Consider the following 24,653-nt stretch of genomic DNA (forward strand, 5'->3'; position numbering starts at 1 on the left):
AGGGCCCCCTAGGATGCTTCCTGCCTGGATGCCACCAGCCAGGTCATTGAGAAAACCATGAAGTACTCCTGGCATGAAGATGGCACAGTATGGCCTTGCAAAGGGGTTTTCCACAGGTGTTGGAACCTGTGGAGAGAGGTACAGAGCATGGAGGAGGCCCCCAGCCAGAGAAGGAGCATGGTCTGGCAGTAGGCAGGCAGGAGATCAGCAGGGAGGTGGACCTGATCCCTACTGCATGTCTCTGCTGCTGCAGTTGTGCCTGCATCAAATGTTCATCAAATCTTCATCTTTCTGATGCAAAAACTTCCTAAAAGACAATAGAAAAGTCTCACATCTCCAGGGCTTTGCAAAAGACCTCTAAAGAGCTGCAAATGTGTCTCAGTCATCACATCTGTCTGCACAGCCTGTCACCAGGCACTGCACCTCCCATCCAGGGTGCCAACAAGGGTGCTACTTCTGTTGCTGTAACTCATAATAGTCCCTTACACCACAAATGGTTCAAAGCATCACTGCCCACTTCCCCATCCTCTGAGTTTCCTTGAATTAAGGCCCATAAAACCATTGCCACTCTGCAGGCTTGTGTCCTCCAGCTCTCCTGAGGGACCATCAACCCACGGGAGCCAGAGCTAAAGGTGAATACACCAAATCCCTACAGAAGATGCTGAAGCACATTCCTGCCATCCCTGGAAGAGTTTGATATTATGCCCAGCTCTGCTGGGCTGTGAAAAGGAGAAATGTCAGGAATGGGTTTTCTCATGACTGAACGTTTTTGGTTCTTGCTGTCAGTCCTCCATCTCAGAAAAAGCTCACCTGCAACCAGATTAGAAATTTGTTCAGGTGCTGACCTCATTTGGTCCTCGTCTCTCGCAAAAATGAAACACCTTGTGGTTCACTACTCAGATTTCTTGAGTCTTTGAAATGTGGATGAGTTGACAGTGGGCCCCTTCCACTTCTTTTCAGAGGAGTGTCATTAATAGCACAGAAAGAGGCTGCCTGTAGTTTATCGCATACAGTTACACCCTATTCCATCCCAAAAGCCTTTCATCTGAAAAGCTGGCACCTAGTTTACTCAAAACTACCTACACACAAAAAGAGATATAATGAGCAAATCAGGGCAGCACAATCTATTTCCAATCCAGAGGCGACGAGAAAGGTTTTCCATCCAATTGCCTTTGTGTTATTCAGCTGGTGTAATGTTCCAAAGTGTACATTTGGGGAGCAATGCAGGATCCTCTCAATCCAAGACCAAGGATTAAAAAACAATCAGGAAAGGTAGAACACAATGAGGGCAGCACCCAGGTGCCACCCCCATCCTGAGGAACTCTCATCCCACCAGCCACCATGGAGACTTCTCAGGGTTTTGTCTCCAGGAATGTGAGTCAGATCGAACAAATTGCCTTTCTTTCCTTTGCATTATTCCCTCCTCACCATAGCAAGTGCCCGGGTGAACAGCAACAAAGCCATTCAACTCACTGTGTGACTAAGCACAAAATAAATACCTACAACCATTCTCAGCTTAGATGCCTACTAAGAAAATTGTATAAACTGTACACGCATGCGAAAAACAATGGTAAGTTGTGGCATGTAAGGAAATGAGTCAGTAGGAAATTAAACACAATTTACTGTTTTCTCAACATAAAAAGCCACAGGCGGGATTAATCCTTTTGTGCACATCTAAAGGTGATTCTCAGATCACCTACACAAAGAGCCAGTTCTCTGTTTCGCCATGTTATTGCAGCCCTTTTTAATGATTCATGACAAAGAGCTTCAAAGAGCCCCAAGCCCTGACAACAGTCCCGGATCCGACCTACTCGTTCTAATCGCAGCAAAAACCCTTCTTGGTGAATAATTTAGGTCTATGAAGAGAGAGGCCTTAATACTATTCCCAAGAGAAGAAGCAGTGTCTAGATTTTAATCTCATCATGGAAATAAAAATAAAAATAAAATATCAAAAGGAAGCAGTGACTGTAAAAACAATACAGGCCTTATTTTGAAGAATTCGTCTGTTGTGAAACTCCACAGAAAGGAACACAGCTGTTTTCCCTGAAATATGCTTCATGTTTCCAGAGACCAAAGACGAAATCCAAAGCTTTGACTTTCAATTCACAATAGACAAACACATGCAAGGATGACACAACTACTGTTTAAGGCTACTGAGGACAGAAAAAGGTTCTTTAGAGATAAAGGTGAAAACACGGACTTGACCACAGCCTGTAGCACATGCTCCACTGACTAAGGACAGCACTGTGGGAGCAGGCTTGTGACATCTCCCAAAATCTGAGGCAATTTTCTCCTTACTTCAAGCTTGGGAGTTTTATATTTGTTCTATTGCAAGGGCTGAGGGTCTGTGCACTGCAGGATGCTTCCCCAGATAACACATTACATCTGGGGCTGATCTCAAAAGGGTTACAACACCAAAAACGTATACAAAAAATGAAGTGCAGCACCAAGGGCAAAAAAGCTGCACACAACATGCACTGAATCTGTGCACCTCAACCTTAACGCCAAATTTTCTAGCGAGTGCTTAAGTCTAATTCCTCTCCGAAATTCCTGACACGATATTCAGGGATTATGTCATGTCACTTCAAATGCTTAATCTTCTCCTTGACAAGCTGATTGGGATATTCTTATAAATTAAACTCAGATGAGTCATTTGCATCACTTTGCCTCACCAGCAATAAGTATCTTCAGTTTCACGGCTGTTTTACAAAGATTTCTCATGATGACTGGCATCTTCATCTTCTTTGTATGAAACATTATGACATTTTGAAGGACAATTAATCCAAATCGTAGCTCAATCTGCACTCAAAATAGCCAGCATAACTAAAACTAGCAAAAGCAAAATATTTCTAATAATGGTAATGATTGTAATAATACACCTTCAGGTGCCTGGGATGCAGAGAAATATCTAAAGGACTCTGTGGTACTTTAGGATTGTTGTATGCATCCTCAGTGGGAAAATAAAAGCCTCACCTAAAGGTGGGTTGGGGCACAGACCCCATTCAAATTTTGTTTCAGCATAAGGACACAAATCTCCTCGCCCTGGCAGACCCAAGGTCTCCTCTGGAGCCCTCCCATTTTCACACCGACCATATTTATTTTGGAGGTGAGTCACTCTGTTCCCATAACCCCTCCTTCAAAAGGCAGCACATATTTGGGGCTTGTCTCCATGTCTTAAAGCACAAATGTTCCAGCTACATGTTGTGCTCAGCTTGGAAAATTTTTGCTCCAGGTTGCCAAAACCAATGAAGATTTCAAATGGCAATTCCATTGCTAAAACTCTTCCTTCTTATTTTAGGAGGAGACAAGCACTCATCCCCACCCTCCATGTTGCAAAGCCATCCTCCTGAGGATGGCAAATCACCACTAGTACCATCAGGTCTTATTCTCAGAGGCAAAGCCAGACTTCATCCTAGGTTTGCCAGGGAGCCTGATGCTAGGCAGAGACCTGAAAAGAATAGTTAATGCGATGAAAAGATAGACCTTTCACCAGTGACAATGCCCCTCTAATTAGAAGGACAGAGAGGGTGACGTGCTCCTTACACAGGTATGGTCATGCTCCCCAGGGGACAGGCACAGCTCTCTGAGCACACCCCTGTCCGCAGGGGTGAGGTCAACAACTAGATCTTGGTGACTATACCTGATGTGAAACATTGCTTTTGTGGGGGGAAAAACCCAAGCCCTGATTATCGCTATGTGATTGGGTGGCTTTGTGAGGGCTGAAATGGATGCTTCTACCGCTAAAGCCCTCTCCAGCCCCATGAAACACCAGCTGTTTGCTGAAACACATTTGCTGAGGCTTACCAGATCTGCTGGAGATGGTGCAGGCACATGAAGCACCAGTGTATGCTGAGCAGCTCAGAATATGGAGAAAATATAGCTATGTTATCAAGGTTTCTATTGCAGCAGACTGATAAATTCCATATAGGTTTCCTTTCCCTTTAATCTTTTGCTAAACCTTCACTTTCTGTGATTGTCATTTGGAGCTAGAGCAGGTGTCAGAGACAGCTGTACACGGCCACCAAAATCTGTCACACCAGGCGAGAGACACCTTTGAGCTTTCAGAAATAATTACTATCAAAGCCAGAACTTGGCATAAAGGCACTGAACTGCTCAAGCAGATAGTGAGCAGTTACCATATTTACACACATTCCTCAAGCACGTCCATTTCTACATGCAAATTGGAACTAAAGCAGCACGTTACTTATTCAATAGCTAACAAGCTTTGCTCTTCCAATGTGAGCAAGAGTCATACAAGAGGGGATTCACTTTTGGAAAGCTCAAGAATTTCCTTCCATTTTTCTCTAGTCTGTACACAAGTTTCCGGGTTTGGGGAAAGTTCAAATTGCTGTTAGCTAAAGCTGCACCCAAATTTTTATCACCAGAGGGGAAGCAAAAACAGTTTTCCCTTCTCACATTTCCTCTGAGAATGTTCCTGCCCGCGGTGGAGAGAAGGCTGAAAGGAGAGAATTGCCCTGAGCTGCGGCAGGGCAGGATTACAGCCCTCGATGGGAAGTGGCTCAGTTTAAACCAACTCTCCCCAGCGTTCAGCTAGCATCCTCACCACCCAGTGACCCTGAAATGAGCCTTTAATACTCTCAGTTGTTTTTTCTTCCTCATATAAGGAATTGGATAATGGCAATTAATGTCAAAGGTTTGAACTGAGATCTGCTATACTTCAGTTACCTGGTTGTATCACTAGGCTGTTGATCAAATCTCTCTCTTTAGTCCCGTTGACATTTAATAACAATCCCTCGTCCCCCTACCCCAGAAAAAAAACAAAACAAAACGCTGCACGGGTGCAATGAGAGCCTCAGGATCTGGTTTAGGGCTGCGCAGCTCAAATACCCAAACAAAAACCATCAAAGCATCCCCTCGCCGCACTGTACCGACAGCAGCCGCACAAGCCCAGGAACGGGTCTTTCACCCCAAAAGCTGCCTGCCACGTCGGCCACTCGGCCCTGCTCCCCCTATCCATCCCATGCAGGGGAGCAGAGGCAGGCTGTTCCCGGCGTGTCGGCACGTCTCGCATGACAGCCAGGGCCAGGAACAAGGCAGCTGCCTGCGCGCAACGTGCAGGCTGTGTGCGGTAGGGCTGTACTCGCCGCCTGCCAACACCCGGCCGGGAACTCGGTGGGGATGGCCGCTGCCAATGGGAGCCGGCGGGAACGGAGCCATGTGAGAAACTTAAAATGCAAGCGGAGCTGGGAATGCGCGGCGGGTCCTTCCCCAGCGTTGCCCGAACTGGCAGGACGGCCGGCTGCTTTGGGTCGGTTGTAATAAGGCGGCTGGGTGCGGGAGCGGGGAGTGTGGGCAGCGGGGGGCTGCGAGAGGGGCCGAGATGAAGGGTGGATCAGCAGAGGAGTTTATCTGCAGTTTGGTTTGCATACAGTGCTGTGACGGAGAGTAGAGACCCGATTCCCAGCTTCACCCTTTTCTGTTACGCATTCAAAAAATCTGGATTTTAGAGATGCTTGTTTGAGCTGTTGCTGAGATCAGAAGAGGAAACGTGTATTCACATCCATGAAGTTCCTGCGTGTTGCTCCCCCGCTCTTCACAGGAGTGTCTATTAAAGCAACTGTAAATTGAGCTAATTTCCTGAAACATTCCACATCCTAAACTCACCTAACAATGCTCTTAAGAATGGTGGATGGGGCGGTGTCCCCATTTAGTTCACTAAGCTCTCCTTTACATTTAATAGTCCGTTAAAGCTTGAAAGTTAAGTAAGTCAATAGTTTCACCTGGGAAGGGATGTCACCTTCTCCAAATCTTATTTCTAAGGTGCATGGGAATTTCTGTGGAGCACGGGCTTCCTTGGAACGCTCACGAGCGGGGGCGGGGAAGGTGAATTTTTCAACCCCGCATCCCCATTCATACCCCTTCAGCAAACCTCCTCCTGACGGGCAACGTCCCAGGGGCCGGAGCAGCCACCCCGTCGCCTGCGCCCACCTTCCCCACCCCCGGGATGCTCAGGGCGGGGGATGAGAGTCCCCCGGGGCAGGAGCGGCGGCGGGTGCCGGTCCCCTCCCTCCCCCCCGGGCTGAGGAAGCGGAGGGAGCCGATGAGTTGCTCTGCATATTAATGAGCCGGGAGCAAGGGCAGCGGGAGCTGTTTTAAAAGAGGACAAGGGGAGGAAAGGCAGGCAGAGCGCAGGCAGGCAGCGGCAGCGCCGGGAACCGCTTCTCTGCTGTCCTCTCCCTGGCGACACCCAGCCCCGGGGACAGGGGGGGACGAGTCCATTAAACCCCTGGCCTCGGTTTAGGTACCTGCTGCCGCACTATGAAGCTCCTGACAGCAGCTTTGCTCCTGCTGTTCATCGCCATGTGCTTAGCCAGCGCAGAAGGTAAGTTGGTTTATTTTTTCCTCATTCCCGTGTAACCCTCTTTTCTAGGGGGTTGCTCTGCTGGTAATTTTTCTTTTCCTCATGGTAGCCCTGAGTTGGATTTAGCTGTCCCCTGCATGCTGGGAGAAGTGATGTATTGTAGCTGCGCCTTAAGGTAGCTGCGAGTTTTGTAAAGGTGGAAGGTTAAAATACATGTGATAAAGTTGTGTTTTCTTTGAGAGGCAGATAGCCCCAACTACAAATGCGGGAGATCACACCGTAGTCTCCGTTATTCAGGAACAGAGCTCCAATATCTACTGTGAAAACGAGGGTGGTTTTCACAGTGAAAACAGAGCAGAGCTGGATTTGATGGGGTAGCACAAATTCCACCTGGGTGTGCCAGGGTGCATTTTCTGCTGTGCACAGAAACGATGGTGAAAAAGCTTCTCACCTTTTGTCTGCGAATGCACTGCAGTGAAAGGGTGTTGCTAAAGAATCAGCAGCATCTGTGCTAGGAGAAATGCCTGAAAGTCCTATAAAGTCCAGGAGAGACACGAGTGACTGAGAAAGTAGCCGAAGTGTGCATTCGCCTGCTCAGTTCTGACTCTTTCGTTTCCTTTTGTTGAATACAATTACATTTCATCCCAGCAGGTGCGCTTTAAAAAGCTCTCATATTTACTAAGCCTCAGACCGTGTATAGTGCTCTGAAATATATTTCCCAGAGAGTCGCCACCTTTTCCTGGCATATAGCAGAGAAAATGCTGCTCTTTTGAAGCCCGACAGCATTACAAAATTCAGCTTTTCCCACCGAGGCTTGGAAGAGCAACGTGAAGTTTTGTGTGTGCACACAAGCTGGTGGGAAGGGACTCTTGGTAGGCAGAGGCTTTACAGGCGCCTGAGAAAATGCTCTCTCTTGTAGGTGTTAAGTGCAAATGTTCAAGAAAAGGTCCTAAAATCAGATTCTCTAACGTACGGAAGCTGGAGATCAAACCGAGGTACCCGTTTTGTGTGGAAGAGATGATTATGTAAGTTTTCTTTCATTTATTGCTTTCTGTTTCCCTATCAGCTGAGCCGATTTACCTTGTACTGAAAGTTCCTTCTTTTTTCTTCTCGTGCCCTGACGTGGTAATTTCTGGGAATAGTAATTTGCTTTATCAGATGCAATAAAATGTGCCATTCTGACCAAAAGCTCAGCTATCCTTTTTTTTTTTACTTTTTTTGCTCAAAGAAGTATTTGCAGAAAAGGTAGTGATAACAGGAAAATCACTACTTCAAGGGAAGACAGGGACAAATCCTACTCCAAGCTGCCTGATGTAAAAACCTGAACTATTTACTGAAGTTATTCTGAGCATGCGGGATAAGAGCACGAGCAGAGTTTGCTCCATGATGGTTTCTGCAAGGAAGAGTTACCCACACCAGAGTCAGGTTTTTGCCTGCCTACACTGTACCAGAGCCACCCTCTTGCATTTGATGGGATTACTTGGCACCTACCAAAACACTTTCCTGCAAGTCACAACCAACGCTGCTGTGAAGCCTCCAAGTGCGGTAGTGACTGACTGAAGCAAGGCGGGTACAGGGACTTTTGACAACCAGCTCAAAATGAGGGTTTTTTTTTTTTTTTAGATTTTGGATATGGTTGGTTTGTGGGGTTTTTTTTCCTGTCCTGTTTTGGATGTCTTAAGATTCCCCTAACACTATCCAACCAGCATGTGAGGCTGGATAAGAACCAGAAGCGCAGATTAGCTGAGAAGACTGCATCAAGCCCCGCTGCCATCAAAGAGAGGAAAATGAGTCCCAAAAGCAGGAGACTTCCAGAATGCCAAGGACTGATTTACTTCACTCACTGCCATTTGCTTAATCTTAGGAAGGCGCTTTAACAGCATGATCCAAATCCTATCCTGCCAAGGCACATACTGCCTCCAACGCTTTGCCTTTGCAATGGCCCAAATGAGGAGATACCACAGGAGCCTGATCCTGCCCAGGCAGAAATGGCTCACTAGGCTCAGCAGAGAGTGTATGGAGGAGGAATAGAGAGACAAGCTTCCTTAGGCTTCCCTCCAGATTTACACCAGCACCACTGTGAGAAATGTTTAGCTCCGGGGACAACAGATCTACATCTTTGAAGCCCAAATCAGCTGATAGTGACCTGAACAGAAAAATGCTTGCAGAGCATCACTGCCTTGATCAGATCCGTGCAGCCTTACTTTGCTCACTTTGACCTTTCAGTAGCAAAACAGTGATGTAGAGGAGCACTAACTCTTCACTTCCAGCTCCTGAAAGCAGCTGGTGGCCAGGGGGCACAAATAAAATAATTCATGTAACGTTTTTACTTCCAATGCAAAAGCGAGGAAAGCTGGAAGGCTGTGCAGGAGAGGCTGCTTTCCCAGATGGACAGCTATACAGACATGGATATTACTAAAGCCTGGAGTGTTGCTCTGGGTATGCAGTGACCAGGGGGCCAGAGCTGACCCAGCGCTTTCCCATTGCGCTGCTGCCTGTGGGGACTGCCCTCTCTGCCTTTCCAGCTTTCCCTAATCCAGTCTGAAGTCAGCACTGAAAGCAAATTGAAATTAATATTCCAAGAACCCATTGATCTGAGAGGCTCTGAACAAGGCACAGAAGAGCGAAATTCCTGCAGCTGAGTTTTTGTTGCTGCAGTGATCATCTAAAGAGAGTTGTTAAAGCTGAAGTCCCCTCCTGCCCTCCTCAAAACTCTCCCATCATTTCATATGGCAGAAAGATTATATAAACTATATTTGTCTCAGAAGAAGTAGGTATGGGGGGCTGGGAGGGCAGGTTTGGAAGGAGTTTGTCTTTGGCAATAAAACCCCCTGTCCCTAGCAGAGCTGTGGTACAGGCTCAGGGACAGCTAAACTAAGTCCTCACTCTAGTCAAAACCTATCAAGATCCCTGGTACATCTAGCAGCATGTGTGTTTATCTGCCTCCCAGAATGAAGAAAAGCAGCAGAAAAATAGGAGGGAGGTTTGACTCTTTTCCAGCTCCCCTCCACCTATTGCCCCTACCCCAAACAGGGGTGCATGTGTCAGGGTGAGAGCAGCTGATGGGAAACAGGCAGTGCTGGGAGCCTTCCCCAAGAGACAGCTGAGGTCAATGGCACTCACTGCCCCAGCTTCAGTGAAAGGACCAAAGCCAAGACCCTTGTGGCCCTGAGGACATATGTAGGCAGAGGTGCAGCCCCACCATTCTTGCAGACAAAATGCATAGAGGCATGAGGCACTGGGAATCAGACTGACCCAGGGGTTGTCATCACAGCCCTGGACGTACTGAGGAGGACTTTGGCAAGAGGAGCCTCAGACACCTAGGGAGAAGGCTCCAGCCACCAAGTCCTGGACAACTAATGGGCTGCTCAGCAAACATCTCTGGAGTGAGCTCATGTCCCATATACCACTGGAGATATAAGTTTGGTCTGTCAGACCAACATCCCCAAGAGCAGAACTAGGTTAACTCAGGGTGCCCAAAAATGCTGGCACCCACCCCTGTGCCTACATCATCAGGGATGGAACAGGAACTGCAGGCAACCATGGGGCTGCCTTCGGAAAGTCTCCTGAAAGGGAAGTATAGGGAGGTGAGGGTCAGTCTCTTCTCCCATGTAACAAATGATAAGACAAGAGGAAATGGCTCCAAGTTGCCCCAGAAGAGATTTAGATTGGAGATCAGTAAGAACCTTTTCACTGAGAGGGTTGTTGGATACTGGAACAGGCTGCTCAGGGAGGTGGTGGAGTCCCCATCCCTGGAGATACTGAACAGACATGTAGCTGAGCTGCTGAGAGACACAGTTTAGTGACAGGCTTGGCAGTGTGAGGTCAGTGGATGGACTTTGTGATCTTAAATATCTTTTCCAATCAAAACAATTCTATGACTCTTCTGCTGCCCAGCATCAAAGCAGAAAAACTACATGTGATGTCAAAGCAACACATCTTGTCCCAAGAAAGGACCTAGGTCACCTGAGAAGCAAACCATGAACCTCCTCCTCAGCCTGCAGGCTCTAGTAAATCCAGAATTGTTCTTCACTCCCAGTACAAATGCAGACTTTGTTGCTTTTCAGAGATACTCCTTCTCCTCTCCTCCAATTTACCTCGTCTGTCACTTTCTGGAAATACCTTCTGTGGTCTGTCAGAAGAGGAGCCCAAGCCAAAGACTAGCACTGGCCAATTCAGATAGCACAGCTGAGACGGTGGCTGCTGGATGGAGAAACTTTGCATCAACCTCAAATCCTTCAAAACTTTGATGCCTCGTGCCTTTGGTGAAAAATTAGTTTCTTTCCTGTTCAAAGCTACAGGAAAACTGTGCTTCTCCTGTGCCTCCTTACCTTCATAGAGGCTGTCTGAGAATACCTTTAGTCAGTCTGTTGATTTCAGCAATGACCTTTCCATTTCTGATTCCTGCAGTCAAAGAGGCTCTTGGAGGCTGTCCATCACTTTCCCACATATTGGGGAAAAGGCCAAATCCTCCCAGAAGATTACATCTTACCTTTTGTGACTTCAGCTTACAGTTGATGGAGGAGGAAGGGGAGCAGGGAAGAGGTTAACTGAATGGAAATAACTATTTGAATGCCTTGTATAACCTTGAACACGGTGAGACCTTTAGCTGAGCTCACGCAGGCAACATACAGTGTTATACTTTAATCAGGCACATCCCCTCTGCACCAGGTGGAGGTGCAGGGAAAGTCTGCAAGGTACTTTTCCTTGTGTTAGACAGCTTCTTTCTGAACCAAACCATGAAGACAGCCATCAGTATGCAGAGGTAATTTCTGTGTTTCTGTTGTCATTTTACTCATGTCTCCAGCAGCATTTCAATAATCCTATTACACTATTTTTTTTAAACCAAAAACCACATTGGCCTGCTATGGATGGTGTTTCCAGAAAATTAATAGTGCTAAAAAAATGTGGTTGGTTGCTTTTATTTTTTTTAAAAAAGTAAATTAAAAATCACAAAGCTAACAACAAAGACAGAACACTGCTTGATTTTGAGCCTTGAATAGCAGTAAGTCTTGATGTTTCTGGAAACTCATCCTTTTGGGAAGCAGCTCCAGGTCTCTCATGTCACCTCAGTTGTGGCAGATAAACAAGCAATGGCTTCACTAAGCCCTCTGGGAGGAAACTTGAAACAACAGGAAGACTTTGGCCATATTTTGCCTCCCAGCAGGCTTCGTCCTGACAATAAGGGGAGACCAAGCCGCTGCTGCTGGCAAGGAGAGTGAGATCAGCCTGTGATCAGAGGAGGCTGAAGCTCCAGGATCACATGCTGAAGCTAAGAGCTAGTCTGTTGGGCACTCAGGCACACTGCCACATGCAAATATTAAAAAAAAAAAAAAAACAAAAACAAAAAAGGAAAGAATAATCAATGAAACGTGTTTGATCTTTTCTCTTGGATGCAGTATTGGTTGAGTGTAAGGGAATCGTCTCATCAGGCAAAGACCTTGTGGTTGCCTGAATGAGCCCTAACTAAATCAGCTTAGTAAACCCAAAAGTCTCTAACACACAGGCAGAGCAAACCTACTGATTACAAACAGTAAGTCTTCATCTGGTACAACCTCATATAATGGTGGACAATATTTCCCTGCTCTGGCTTATAACGGCTGACGATCTGCTCCAGTATTATTTCAATCAACTCAACTGACTGCCGTGAAACACAAAGCATGAAAACCCTTCCACTGTCTGCCTGGGTGAGAAACCCTTGACTGATTTTGGCCTTTTTTCTGGAGCCCAGTGCTTCCCACACCCCTGGTAACCTGTGCTCACTTTGCCTTGCAGTGTGACTCTGTGGACACGTGTGAGAGGCGAGCAGCAGCACTGCTTAAACCCCAAACGCCAAAACACAGTGAGGCTGCTGAAGTGGTACAGAGTATGGAAAGAGAAAGGCAGGTAAGTACCAATTTGCTTGATGGGTGAGGAGGGGAAAAAACCCCCAAAACTCAGTGGCACGTTGGGCAATGAGCAGTGCTCAGGCACAGAGAGCCCAGGAAAATGCACACAGTGCAAATGCTCTATCCAGCACAGAGGATATATTTCATTACCAAAAAAATCACTGTTATAAACAGCTGCTCTTGATGTTATTTCTTTCCTGCCACAAGCAGTCCTCACTTCTATTTTAGCATTAGGCTGCTCTGGCTATAAATAGTAATTATTTTCTGTTAAACTATTCATCAGCTGATGCTCTCATTTACATACACTCACCTCCTTTTTAAGGGTAAAAAGCCAAGATGAAAAACTGAATTACTTTCACACAGTCGGAAGGAAAGCAGTCAGCAGAGCTGGGAAGAGAGTGCCCTCTCACACGTTATTCACACCACCTCAAAATCACAAATATCTGCAGATGCAAATATTTGCCCCTCTTAACAGCTATGTAATTCCCAAAAAAAAACCACCATTAACTTGCTTCTAAGAATTGCTGCCACCTTCTTCCTTGCAAAGAGAGTTTTTTTTCTTGAGCCATCAGTCATAAATAGAAAAGAGAGTGCAAGAAACAAAATTCCCTGACAGCTGATGGCCAGTGGTGATGTCTTTACCTGTAATTAAGGTGAGCTGCCCAACTCCTACCATCTCTCTAGCCATAGCCAAGAGCCTCAACACACAGTACAGTCCCACCAAGCCCTAGCCCTCCTAGTCCTCAAATCAATGGAGGATTTGTTCCTCAAAATGGAGCTCAGATATGACCAGCAAGCAGCAAGCCTCATTTCTCAGCAGGTCCAAGGGTGCTGGCCACCTCTGGCACAGGCAGCTGGTGCCATGGGTGATGCCATGGCACTGCAAGCAGTGACGGGGGCTAAGCCCCTGGTCAGCTCCCCTGACTCTCCATGTCTGCTTCGTGGGCAGAGCAGATGGTGAAGACCTGTCTGTCTCAACCATATTTACACTCCTCTCCTGCTTTGTTCTTTTTAAAGAGGCCATCATTCCGAGGATACTCAGCCCCAAGCTTGTGAACTCAGGAAAGGCACAGTGTTCCCTCAAGGGGACCAAGAGGAGGAATGCGTCATGCAAGGCTATGAGGACTATGGTCCATGTGCTGCAGACTAGCCCCTATCTGTATCCAACACTGCTGCTCAGAGCCTCTTCCATAGCCTTGCATGACCCACAAGGGTCAGCTCCAAGTTTTCATATGCAGCCCTGCTGCCAGAGAGAGGGGAAAGGATGGCAAGCCCAGAATCCCCTGGCTGCTGGCCTTGAGTACACAGAAAGGATGCAGCACAACCCTCAGCAGTACAACCCTCAGTGTTCTACTTTGCTTTGCCTCACCCAGCCCTGGCATTGCCTCACTGTGCCGTGCCAACCCTGCATCACACCCAGCATGTCCCCAACCCTGCTAACCAGGCAAGCAGGACAGCCAAGCCAAACTGCAGCTGAAGCATTATCAAGTGACGATTTCAAGACATAAAAAGCCTGATTTAAACCAAGTCTTCAATCATAAATAATTTTTCAGTGTCTTCAGTGCCAGCTGTACCAAACCTTCAACATTGCTCCCCAGGAAAAGCCCAGGCTATGCAGTACAGACATTAATTTCTTCCCTAAAAAAAGCATTGCTCCTTGTTTTCCCCCGCCACAGAGGACTACACTTACCAAAAGCACCTACACAGCTGGGGTTTTTCAGCAAATAACCCTGTCAAGGGTTTTTCTCAGGACAAACTAGAAAAAAAAAACCCCAATCCAATATGATTCCAGAAATAACAGATATTGTAAATTTATTATCTGTGATGTGCTTCAACATTTGCACACAAGATAGAGATTTTCTCATCAGTTCAAGCACATTAGCAGATGTGGATTTTCTTATCTTGTGCATCCTGATAGTTGTGGCACAGCATGTTGCTCTTCACATGCCTGCAAGATGCAGCAGTGTCAAAGTCCATCCCTCTCCCTAGATGCTTTATGGATAGCAAACCAGACACTGCTGAAGCCAATAACTTCCTTTCAATTTACTTAAGCAAAGGCTAGAAAACTGGTTTCTGTGGTTTTGTTGTTTGTAGGGGATTTTACTATTTATTATTATTCAAAAGGGAGTTGTTTCATTCAAAGCTTAAACATCTTGTTCTTGGCTTTCCTTGTGTTTAGGGTTTATGAAGAATAAGATGAAGCAGCGTGAGGAATGGAGTGGACTCCCTTGGCTGGCATAGGACTGGGCTCTGCAGAAGATTGTCTCTCTCCCACAGACAGAAGACACAAATTCTATATTATTATAAAGCACTTTTTACCAAGGGTCAGTTTTTACATTTTATAGCCACGTGCAAAAGGCTCCCAGATTTCACAAGCATCTGTTGCACTTCAGATTTCATACCCATCTGCTCTGTACTGAGATTGGGAGAACTCATGCTTTTCATTTTAAAGAGGTCAGTTTGAGTTTGGGGTGTTATTTTTATTGTTATTCATTCATACTTCACTATGATTGCAATCGAGCTTTATAAGCTCACTAGACAAACAGTACTGTTTGTAAAGGTGTTGTACAGCTGTGCCCCTCACCCTCGTGCAGTGGGAAAGCTTCAGTACAGTGGTTGTTTGTCACGTTCGCAGCTTCTACCTTGGTCAGGCAAGGCAGGGACCAAAGATAAGTTTGCTGAGGAAAATGCCACTGAAATGTCATGGCTGTTACTGCAGAAGTGAGGTCCCTCAGCACACCATCGAATGAGTAGAACACCACTTGTGTGTTCACTACTTTAATGGACTTGAGGTCTTGCTGCAAGGTGAGGCGTACTGTAACTCCCATTTAACATTTCACGCATTAGGAAGTATTTCTAGGTCACTTTTATTACTAAGGAAAATGGGATTTGTTTTCTTTTTCCACCTGAAGTTCTTACAGAAAGTTTGTGGCTTCAGTACTGAGACGTTTTAAGCTTCAAGATTATTGTGTATGATTTCCTAGGTTTGTAGCAACAAAAAAAAACCTTTCAAAGGTTCCTTTTTATGAAAAGTATAGGACAGAAATATCTATGTTTTAGTCACAATACAACATATTCCTTATTTTGAATGTAATACTTCAATGTTAAGCAGTGCATTCCTTTTTTTAAAATAACAGAACTACCTTTTCATTTGTAAATACACTATAGGAAGCCTCCCTATTATCTTTCTGTATGATGTACTGTACTGCTAAATTATCATATGCTATTTAAATGTTTGAAATATTTAGAAGGTTGCATGCAGATTTCATATTTCTAAGACAAATGGAAAAAAAAGTAATAAAAAAATATATTTAAAAACTCTGACAATTGCTCTTAAATTTCCTTAAGCCATCAGGGAATTCCAGCCACTTCTAATAACTGGGGTTTTTTTGGTGAATTAGTTGGTTTGGGGAAAAAAAAACACACTGCATCAGAGAAACTGATTTAGAGATATGGCATCTTGAAGGCACTAGAATTAGAAATCATTATTCCAGTCCAATCTACTTCCCTTTCTTGATTTAGGATTTGAACTTCACTCAAACATTGAGGTAACCTCTTTAGACTAAGAAGGGCTATGCAATGGCCTGTAACCACTAGTCTTGTGTTGTTAAATAAACGTAAACCAACCAGTCAAAATCCATATAAAACTCAGTAAAATGCTGTAATTGAGATAAGATCTCTGCTCAGTAAGGGAAGGTTGTATCATGCAAGTCAGACAACAAATACCTGTGAGCTACCTCCTCCTCTTTCTCTTCAGTTTCTGCCCTCACCCAAAGGGAAGGGCTTTGCACCCAACCAGGCACCCACACCACTTCCCAGCTAAAAAGGAAAGCAACAGACAAGAAGGTTAAAGCCAGCAAGAGTCAAAGTGCACTAAAATCTCCTGGTGTTCCCCAAAGAGCTTTTGCTCTCCTTCCTGGCTGCGCCCAGCCCTGAAAAAGTGGCTTTGCAGGGGGACACGGCCAAGACCAATATGACTTCTGTGACAGCAATCTTATATTATCAAGGCAATGCCTGACCTCAGCTCAAGGATTTCCTCCAGTTCAGGCAGAAAAAAACCCATGCATATGTACGCACATACTATATGCTTCTTTATTGTGATAATACCCAGGCAGTAATGAAGGAGAAAGGGATGTTAGATTTCTAAATATTATCCTACTCTGCACAAGAATGGAGACACAGGCTTCAGAAGCCTACTAGTAAAATGCCTGAAAAAGATTCCAGAGTAATTAAGAAATTAAACCTCTAGAGACACTGACCACAAGGCACTGCTTCAGGCTGAGTATCTGAACCCATCCTCCAGGCAAACCCAAACCCATGGGCTAGCCAAGCTGCCCCTCTCCTTCCTTGAGTCACACTAACAAAACACTAGTTTTACCTCGAGGAGACTTGATTTCAACATATTGACAGACTTCAAGAAAAAGTTTATGCTTATTTAGTGACTACTAGGCGATGCATTTCCTGGAAAAGCATTGATAGGGTTGCACAAGAGGTAGTTAATGCTCTGTTGGGAATGCTGTGCACTGCTCCAGTACTCTGACTCACATCTCACAGGGTATAGCCTGTACAAATGACTTAGTTCTGGGTTTGTCTGCCAGACCAAAACCACCAGCAAAAACTTGGCACTGAGGAAAGCAATTATAATTTTTTTCTTTCCACTTGCTAGAATGAGAGACTAAAAAGAACTGTTTAGTTTTATACATGTGTTCCTTTTAACCTCAAACCTGTATTTCCAACAAAAAAAATGCTTGGAAACAGGAATTAAAACTATAAAGAGAAAAAAAAAATGTGACACTGAGTTGGATTTCCCAAGACTGTTAACAAACCTGTCTGGAGATGTGGTTTAAGTTCCCAGAAACAGGAGGAGCATCCTTTGCAATCCCTGATAATGCAGTTTTAAAGGGAAATATTGTGTCAGAAAATAACTGCCACATGCAAAACATCAACCACTTTCCTTCAGACTGAAACATCTTTGCCAAAACACTTAAATACATATGTAGGTACCTCCCCAACCTAAATTTGGCAGGAATCTTAAGGTTTGCATTTGTTTTCCCCAGCAGACTGCCAGTTGCAAAGCCACAGGAGACCTTTCAGTCCAACCTCCCTAACATACAGGTCATACATTCATGCTTTGAGATTGAAAAATTAAGCTGCTCAAGTATAGTCTGAGCACACACACTGCAGCCCCAACTGCTCATCAATTACCAATTTACCTTCCTAAGGTCTTGAAGATTTGCAAGATAAGCCAGAGCCCTGCTCCATCCTGGTGTGCAGGAACAGCACAAGCAGACCCCACAGCTCCTTGACTCAAGCAATGATGCTACATCATAAGGATGTAAACCCTTTACACAGCATCTAAGAAGTGCAGTTGGCAACTCCTTTCCCTCAGCCAGCGTGCAAAGTAGCTCCCCAGCACATTGCACCCAGGAACACAGAAACTAAGGCATCAAGCCCTGTGCACAAGGCCTCCACGGTCTCCCCATCCCTCCCCTTGGGCATCTGCAGGCTGTACCCATTCAGAAACAGCACTATCAGGTTTTATTTTAATAAAAGCATGAGGGTGAACCAAGCAGCTGCAGTGAAAGGACACAATAACAAGGAGACCTGCCTTGCCTTTTCAGTGAGAGTGCTATGTGGGATTAGTAATGTAATGCAGATTCTTTCACCACTTGCCTTTCACTTGTTCATATACAGGCTAGGTCAGCAACGGCCAAAAAGTTTATTAAGAAGTGATAGCTGCCTGCTGGCCTGTGAAAGGCAAGGCAAGGCTCTCAACAGGTCCAGCTGCCTGCTATGCCCCAGCTCCTCAGATCAAGGCACAAGGCCATGCCAGATTGCTCCACACATGGGGACTTTCTCTGACCCCACCCCTGCTCTGGGGGAGCTGGCTCTGAGCAAATGGGGTTCCATCAGTGTTGTGGAAGCAAATACAGTGCTTGTTGGTAGGGGATTTGCACTGGTCACTCCCAGGCCCTGGGGGAGAAGTTCAAGGCAGTGTTACAGCAACATGAATGCTCTGAGCTACTTAAACATCATATGTTTAACTATATTGGTTCCCTCCTGAGCTCACGTTTGTCAAGAATGGGAACAAATTACAATAAAAAACCACCATCCCCCCCAGTCTCACCATCCTGCTGAGACTCACAGCCAGGGAGCTATGCCTGTCCAAGGGTAAAGAACCTCCTGTGCAACCCAGCATCGCTTAATGGGCTTCACTTAAGCCCAGACAGAGCTTGCACTCAACAAAACACACTTGCCATTAGGTTAAGTGAAACACCAGTCACATTTTTTGTATTTTTCCTCCACAGTCAACTTCCAAAAGTGAGAAATCTAAATCCAGATATGCACAGCATCTGAAGACCTTGCTTATTCCTAGTTGCTCAGCACTTTCAGAAAGAGATAAGCTAGTTTTGGCTGTTGGTTGAATTTTGGCTTCAAATTCAGAAGGACAGGTAGCCCATCTTGAAAGCCTTGGCCACTCTAACTTCATATCAGGGCAGCTCTCAGGATCTTCCATGTACAAAATTTGTGCTGGGATTTGTTGTTCAGTTTGTTCTCTTCCATGCAATGGGATGTGTGTGTGGTCACAAATGAAAATACAGGTATTTTTAAGACTGCTGTGTGCAGCTCTGTTCACTCCATTAGAAACTCTGTGCCTGTTATTCATTGATATCACTCTGATCCTAAACCACAAAGAGCAAAGTGCTCCCTGGAAAAATGCTCAGTTTGCCTTGAAAGGCTGCATCCTATGAAACCTCAGACATCCTCAAAATCAGCACATTTCTGGCAAGGTACCCCAAAGCAGACTTTCCTCTAATTCCTTTACCTGACATAACCCACCCCAGAATAGCAACTGGGATTGCCATTGCCTGAAGACTGCAGCTGTACTTGCAAGCACAGAACTCCAGATGCTCAGTGGGTTTTGGTGCTTAAAGGTATTAATAAACTCGTTACAGAAATCTTAATTGTTTGCTGAATTCTGGGCATCCAGTCAACTTGGGAAATGCCTCAGCAGTTAGTTGTGCTTTCTGATACCACACACCTCTGGAAAGACTGACCCTCCATCTCTACGGGCCACCTCTGTAAATTCATAGAGGCAACTAAAAACCTGCACAAAATTGGGACACAATTTGGTCATCATAGCTCATGTGAAACTGAGGTATTTTTACCCACCAAAGTTGCCTTACTGAACCATCACTTCTAACGATCAGTGGCTCTGCCTGGGCAGCAATGCAGTAATGGTCCTCGGCTCGCACTAGAGCTACACCCAGCACTGATACAGAAGTTGGGTTTTGGGGGTCTTTCCAAAGCATCCTTATTTCTATTAGCCAGTACTATGTGTGAGATCAAACAGATGTTTGGGAGGCCCATTCAGTTCAGGGTGCAGCGCCATTCCTTGCCCTCCTCAGCACCACAGCACTTTGGTGCTGGCAGTTCCTGAACCACAGCCAGCAGATCCCAGCCCAGATGGCTGCTCTGGAGGAGCAGTTGGGGAAAGCAGGGCTGAAAGGACATCTAGTGGCCACCAAAAACCTTCTCAGACAGCTTAGGGACACCTCTATGGCCCTGCAGCCACCTATGTTACAAGTCAGCTTGAAGCATGCTCTTTGGCACTGCCAACACAGGAACACTCCTCCCCAGCTCTGCAAGAAAAGCTTCAACTGTTGCATTTCCTTACTCGGGTATGGGAAATCCTCCCAAAGCAAGGAAAACACAGTTGCATTTGGGGAAAGTTACTCAAAGGTTTTAAAACAGTGATATCATCCTGCTAATGTGGAACATGCACACAAAGGGTAAAGAGGACAGCTGGCTACCACTGTGTCTACAGGAGCCACATCCATCACACCAGCATCGGAAATCGGATTACACTACAACTCTGGGAAGACTCATTCATAAACCATTTGTCCCAAATCCTTTAAAAACATGAGGAGTTTCTGCCCAACACACCACACCACTTTCTTGCCCAGTGGTTCTCCCTTCTGCTACCAGCTTCCCAGCAAGCCCAGGACCCGCAGGAGCCCACATAGCTGCTATCCTCCAGGCATTGCATTTGGGTCCCATTATCAGACAGGATAATCTTACTTCCCAGCAGCAAAAAAAAAAAAGAAAAAGAAAGAAAGAAAAAAAAAAAATATCACACAGGCACACTATCACCTTCAGTGCCAAAGAGAAAATGTTCCCACTTTCTGGGTTTGATCACATCTTCATTCAACCACCAAAACAAAGTCAGCATCCCTGGAAGAAACGCTTTGTAGGGATGCAACATGCACATACATGGTATTTTATTTTCTGAGCACCAAGTGACAGGTTGTATTTCTGGTCTTTTTGCCAAACTCCAAAGCACTCTAACCCTCTCAGATTTCTCTCATATCTTTTGTTTGAGTCTATTATCAGCTCTTTGAGCAGAGACTGCTCTGACGACATGCATGGAAGGCATCCAGTGCAACAGGAGCTACTCTGGTGCAAGCAGGCACACAGGACCTGGGAGAGAGGAATGACATGACATGAAGTGACAGGGAGGCAGACAGCCAAGGCCTGGGAAAATCACCACGCCTGTGTTTTTGTTTTTCTTCCTGCACAATAAAAGAGGTTAGTGAATTCCTCTTGGATGGGTTTCAGAACCTCCCCAAAGAAGAGGAGGGGAAAAGAAAAAAATCTGCTGATGTTCACTTAAGGCTGATAATTACAGGAATAATTATGATTTATTCCCATCATAAATCTTGGAACAAGAAAAGGGTTTTGAAGTTTGCAAGATTTGCTGGATGACAGAAACAAAACACAGCTCTAATTGCCCTTCTTTGTTGTGTTTAATTAGGGATTCTGAAGCAACTGATCTCTGTGTCTTTTCATGGTTACAAACCTGCAAGGAAAAGAAAAATCTTTCTGCAGAGGCACCAATCGAAGCTTTGTTGGGTTACTAGGCACTAAGTGTGCTACATCTGAACACTCAGGACTCCCAGAAAAAGAAGCTTATTAAAGGAAAAGAAATGCTACAAGAGGCTTCCCTCCCACCCCCTTCCAGTAGGCTTTAGCAAATTTGAGCTTACTTCTAATCCCGGAAGAAATGTCTTTTGTCTTTATCCTCAGCATTTTTGCCTCATTACTGCACATTCTATTATGTTGCATAAAAATACTACTGCATTTCCATTACTTTCATAATTGCACCATTTATAGTTTTCTTTGGTGTATACTTCAGCTTCCTCTCCAAGTCTGGAGGACTTACCACTTCTGCAACTACATTGGGGAAAAAAAAAAAGAGAAAAGCCAGCCCAGAGCTCCTCAGCTCTCGCCTTGGATGAGTAATTCCCACTCAAGTACTGCTCTTCCCCAGCAAGAACCAGTTTGCCAAGTGCTATGACTCAAATTCAGTCTACAAGTGACTGGCAGGGCGTTCCTGATCCATTTTTATATGACAGCTAAAACAGTTCTGCCAGGGAAATCCAGTTCCTCACAGCAAGCCGTGTCAAATCATCACATCTGGCTCTGAGTGATGCCACCAGCTCATGAGCTACCACAGCCATTACACACAGCCCAGTCCTCCTGGGTCCTGCAAAGCTACAGGATAAGAGAGCAGGAAATCCTTGGGCTACTTGTGAATCCGAAGACACTTGGGATGGTCTTTTTGCAGAAAGCAATTGCACTTAGTAAGCACAGTACACCTTAGGCTGAGAGCAGGACCATCCGGTGCTGCATCCCCAACGGCAGCACCTGTGAGAAAGCAGAGGAGCTTTGGTGTTGCCCACAAGGTAAAATCCAAACAACTCAACCAAACAGAGAAATAGACTGGATAATGATTCCTAGAAGCACCAAAAAAGATAGAATGAAAAAGACAGAATGAGAGAGAACAAAACCAGCAAAGCAGACAGAAGGTAAAAATACCAAAAATGCAACACTACTGATCAGAGCAGCCTTATCTGATCTCAGGTGCCTGGCTTAAACCATAAAGCAAGCATATCAAGGTCCCAGCTCAAAATACCTTGCTGGCTCTATGACAAGAAACCACATGTGGGAAGAAGGGTCATTGCTTGAGTATTTAATAGCTTTTATCATAAACGCTGATGACAGACTGGAGAGCAGAGAGCTCTGAAATCTGGAGTGGAAACACAAGTTGAAAGATGAATCTCTTTCCTGTTTTCCTAGAGTTTCAGCTGAAGGCTGTCTGTGTCATGATAATCCTAATAGTTGACTGAATGCCAGTTAGTCTGTTTTAAGGGTAATTATATCATGCTGCAACTCACACGAGAAGAGCACTGGGTGCTCCAACACCTGGACAGGGGTCCTAAGATCCAAGGTAACTCAGTGTACTGACTCATCACTCACATACACATCTAAATACACAAACATATAACATGGAAGTGATAACACCTTTTTTCTTCACCCATATTTGATCTTACCTTTTTTGGATAACACACATAGCAAATACCATTCTCTTTTCTACACATCCTACACAAAGAAAAATAATAAAGAAAATCAAATAAACCTAAAAAACGGCCACAAAGCAAAGACTAGTAGTAAAGCAATCTACTTTTCCATGTTCTGAAAAGCCTCAGGGGGTTTCTCCACTTACTGAAAGCAAGCATCCTGGTTTTCAGCAGGGCCGCCGCAGGGTTACCCATCTCGGCTACTGCCGGGCAAGCAGAGCTGGCTCCGATCTGCAGCTTGGTAAAGATTGACACCTCGTGGTTACTTTCAGCATTTACAAGTCAGGAAAGGGGTTTTTCTTTTTTTTCTGACGAAAGCTGTGGGTGGAGTTTGTAGATGAAGAGCTAAATTCCCAGCACCTGGCATGTAATGCGTGGGATTGGGGTCATTAACAGGTTAATGAAGACAAATACCGCCAAAGTTAGACCCTATTTGTTTTTGGGAAGGGAAATAAAGAGAAAGAGAAAAAGGTTCTTTGGGGTAGGAGCCATCTGTATATACATAAGACTGGCAAAACAAGTAATAAAAAGCAATCTTGTGAAGGATGTTTCTCTGTGATTTTGCAGCCCCATCGGATACCCTCCTCTGTTTGCACAGTGGAGTAAGAGCCTCAGAGCCCCTCCTGATTCCAGCAGCTGCATCAGCTCCACAGAAATTATCCCTAATTCCTACCAGAGTAAATGGAAGCAGTTGCAAGACCTGTGGTACGTTAAACCTGAGGAGAATGAACAGTCCTCCGGGTTTTATTCAAGAGAGTTAAACATAGAGGATATCTATAGTCTGAAGAAGTACATTCACTTAATTAGCAATTCCACTAATTATTTACCTGTGAACACAGACTTTATTGCCACGTAATACAGGCTTAAATTGGAAAAGAAAGTAACGCCCCTGCAGCAGAGCCTAAGCGGAAATAGATCAACCAAACCTGTCTCCTCTCATTAGTCAAGTGCTTATTTCAGATGAGCTCCTTACTGTGGAGAGCTCCTTACTGTGGAAGCGCATACAACCCCTAGGAAAATAAAATCTATCTAGAAAGAGAGAGATTTGCCTAGGACAACATTTACTTTCCCTTAATCTAATTCCGTGACGACTAGAAGTAGTACTTTCTATTTATTTAGCATTTTACACCTCTAAGCTGTTCTAAAAGATGCTATTTGCTGACCCAAAACTTAAAGCTACCTTAGAGAGATGTTCAGTAATCACAAGGGCAAATCCATTCATCGAAAATTATTCTTGCCACCTCACTGAGAGTCAGGCTCACTGCCTACCCCAATACTCCATGGTCCCAATCCAGGCACAAGGCACAGCATCTGCAGAATTGCTTCTTCACTCTCTTCCCGATTCAGCTGCAACTTTTTGGTACTGGTCCCAGCAGCTGCATTGCTGGATACTGGTCCCAGCAAACTAAGCACTTTGGCCCTGTACATTGACTGGGAGTTTTCAAGGGCTGTGATACCTCTGCTTAACACTTGCTTTTCTTTTTCCTTTTATAATCAGAGACATTGTAAAGAGATACTGAGAGAGGTGATACTTGGCTGCCAGTGTGACAGAGAATAGCACTGAGTCCCTCACCTCCACTGTAGCTGCTTCTGCTAGCAGAGAGATGATTCAGGCTAGAATTTAAGACATTTATACCTATGGTGGTTTTGTCTCTGAAGAGCGAGAACTTTAAAAGACATATTGCATAATATTAAGGTAATGAACTGCAAAGTAGCCCAGTTAAATGGATAGCCAGTGGCCACTGAAGTCAGTGCAAAGTACTCCTTTAAATTCCAGAAGGCAGAACAGATCTAGAAGTTATTTACCATTTGCTTTCAACAAGATATAATTAATTTAGTTTGGAAAACAGTAAAGCATCCTTGAAAAAGTTGAGTTGATGCAGGAAAAGGGAAAAAAAAAAAAAAGTGAGGTTACTTTGAGTCAGGTTGTCATCATCATCACTGAAGCATCTTAATTCATCAGCCACTCAATGTTTCACTTGGTCATTTTCTAAAACTTATATTTCATTTAAACCAAACTGA

The 24,653-nt window shown here is 45.0% G+C and overlaps 1 protein-coding gene across 1 annotated transcript; it reads left to right on the plus strand.

Annotated features, from left to right (window-relative positions):
* Positions 1–6,279: 6,279 nt before the first annotated feature.
* CXCL14 (C-X-C motif chemokine ligand 14) lies at positions 6,280–14,513 on the plus strand. Its single transcript, XM_010200399.2, has 4 exons — positions 6,280–6,343; positions 7,242–7,347; positions 12,098–12,208; positions 14,390–14,513. Exons 1-4 carry the CDS (start codon positions 6,280–6,282, stop codon positions 14,403–14,405), a joined length of 297 nt encoding a protein of 98 aa, XP_010198701.1. The 3' UTR covers positions 14,406–14,513.
* Positions 14,514–24,653: the final 10,140 nt, after the last annotated feature.

Source organism: Colius striatus, chromosome 9, assembly GCF_028858725.1.
Source record: "Colius striatus isolate bColStr4 chromosome 9, bColStr4.1.hap1, whole genome shotgun sequence".
In the NCBI taxonomy this organism is placed as follows: domain Eukaryota; kingdom Metazoa; phylum Chordata; class Aves; order Coliiformes; family Coliidae; genus Colius; species Colius striatus.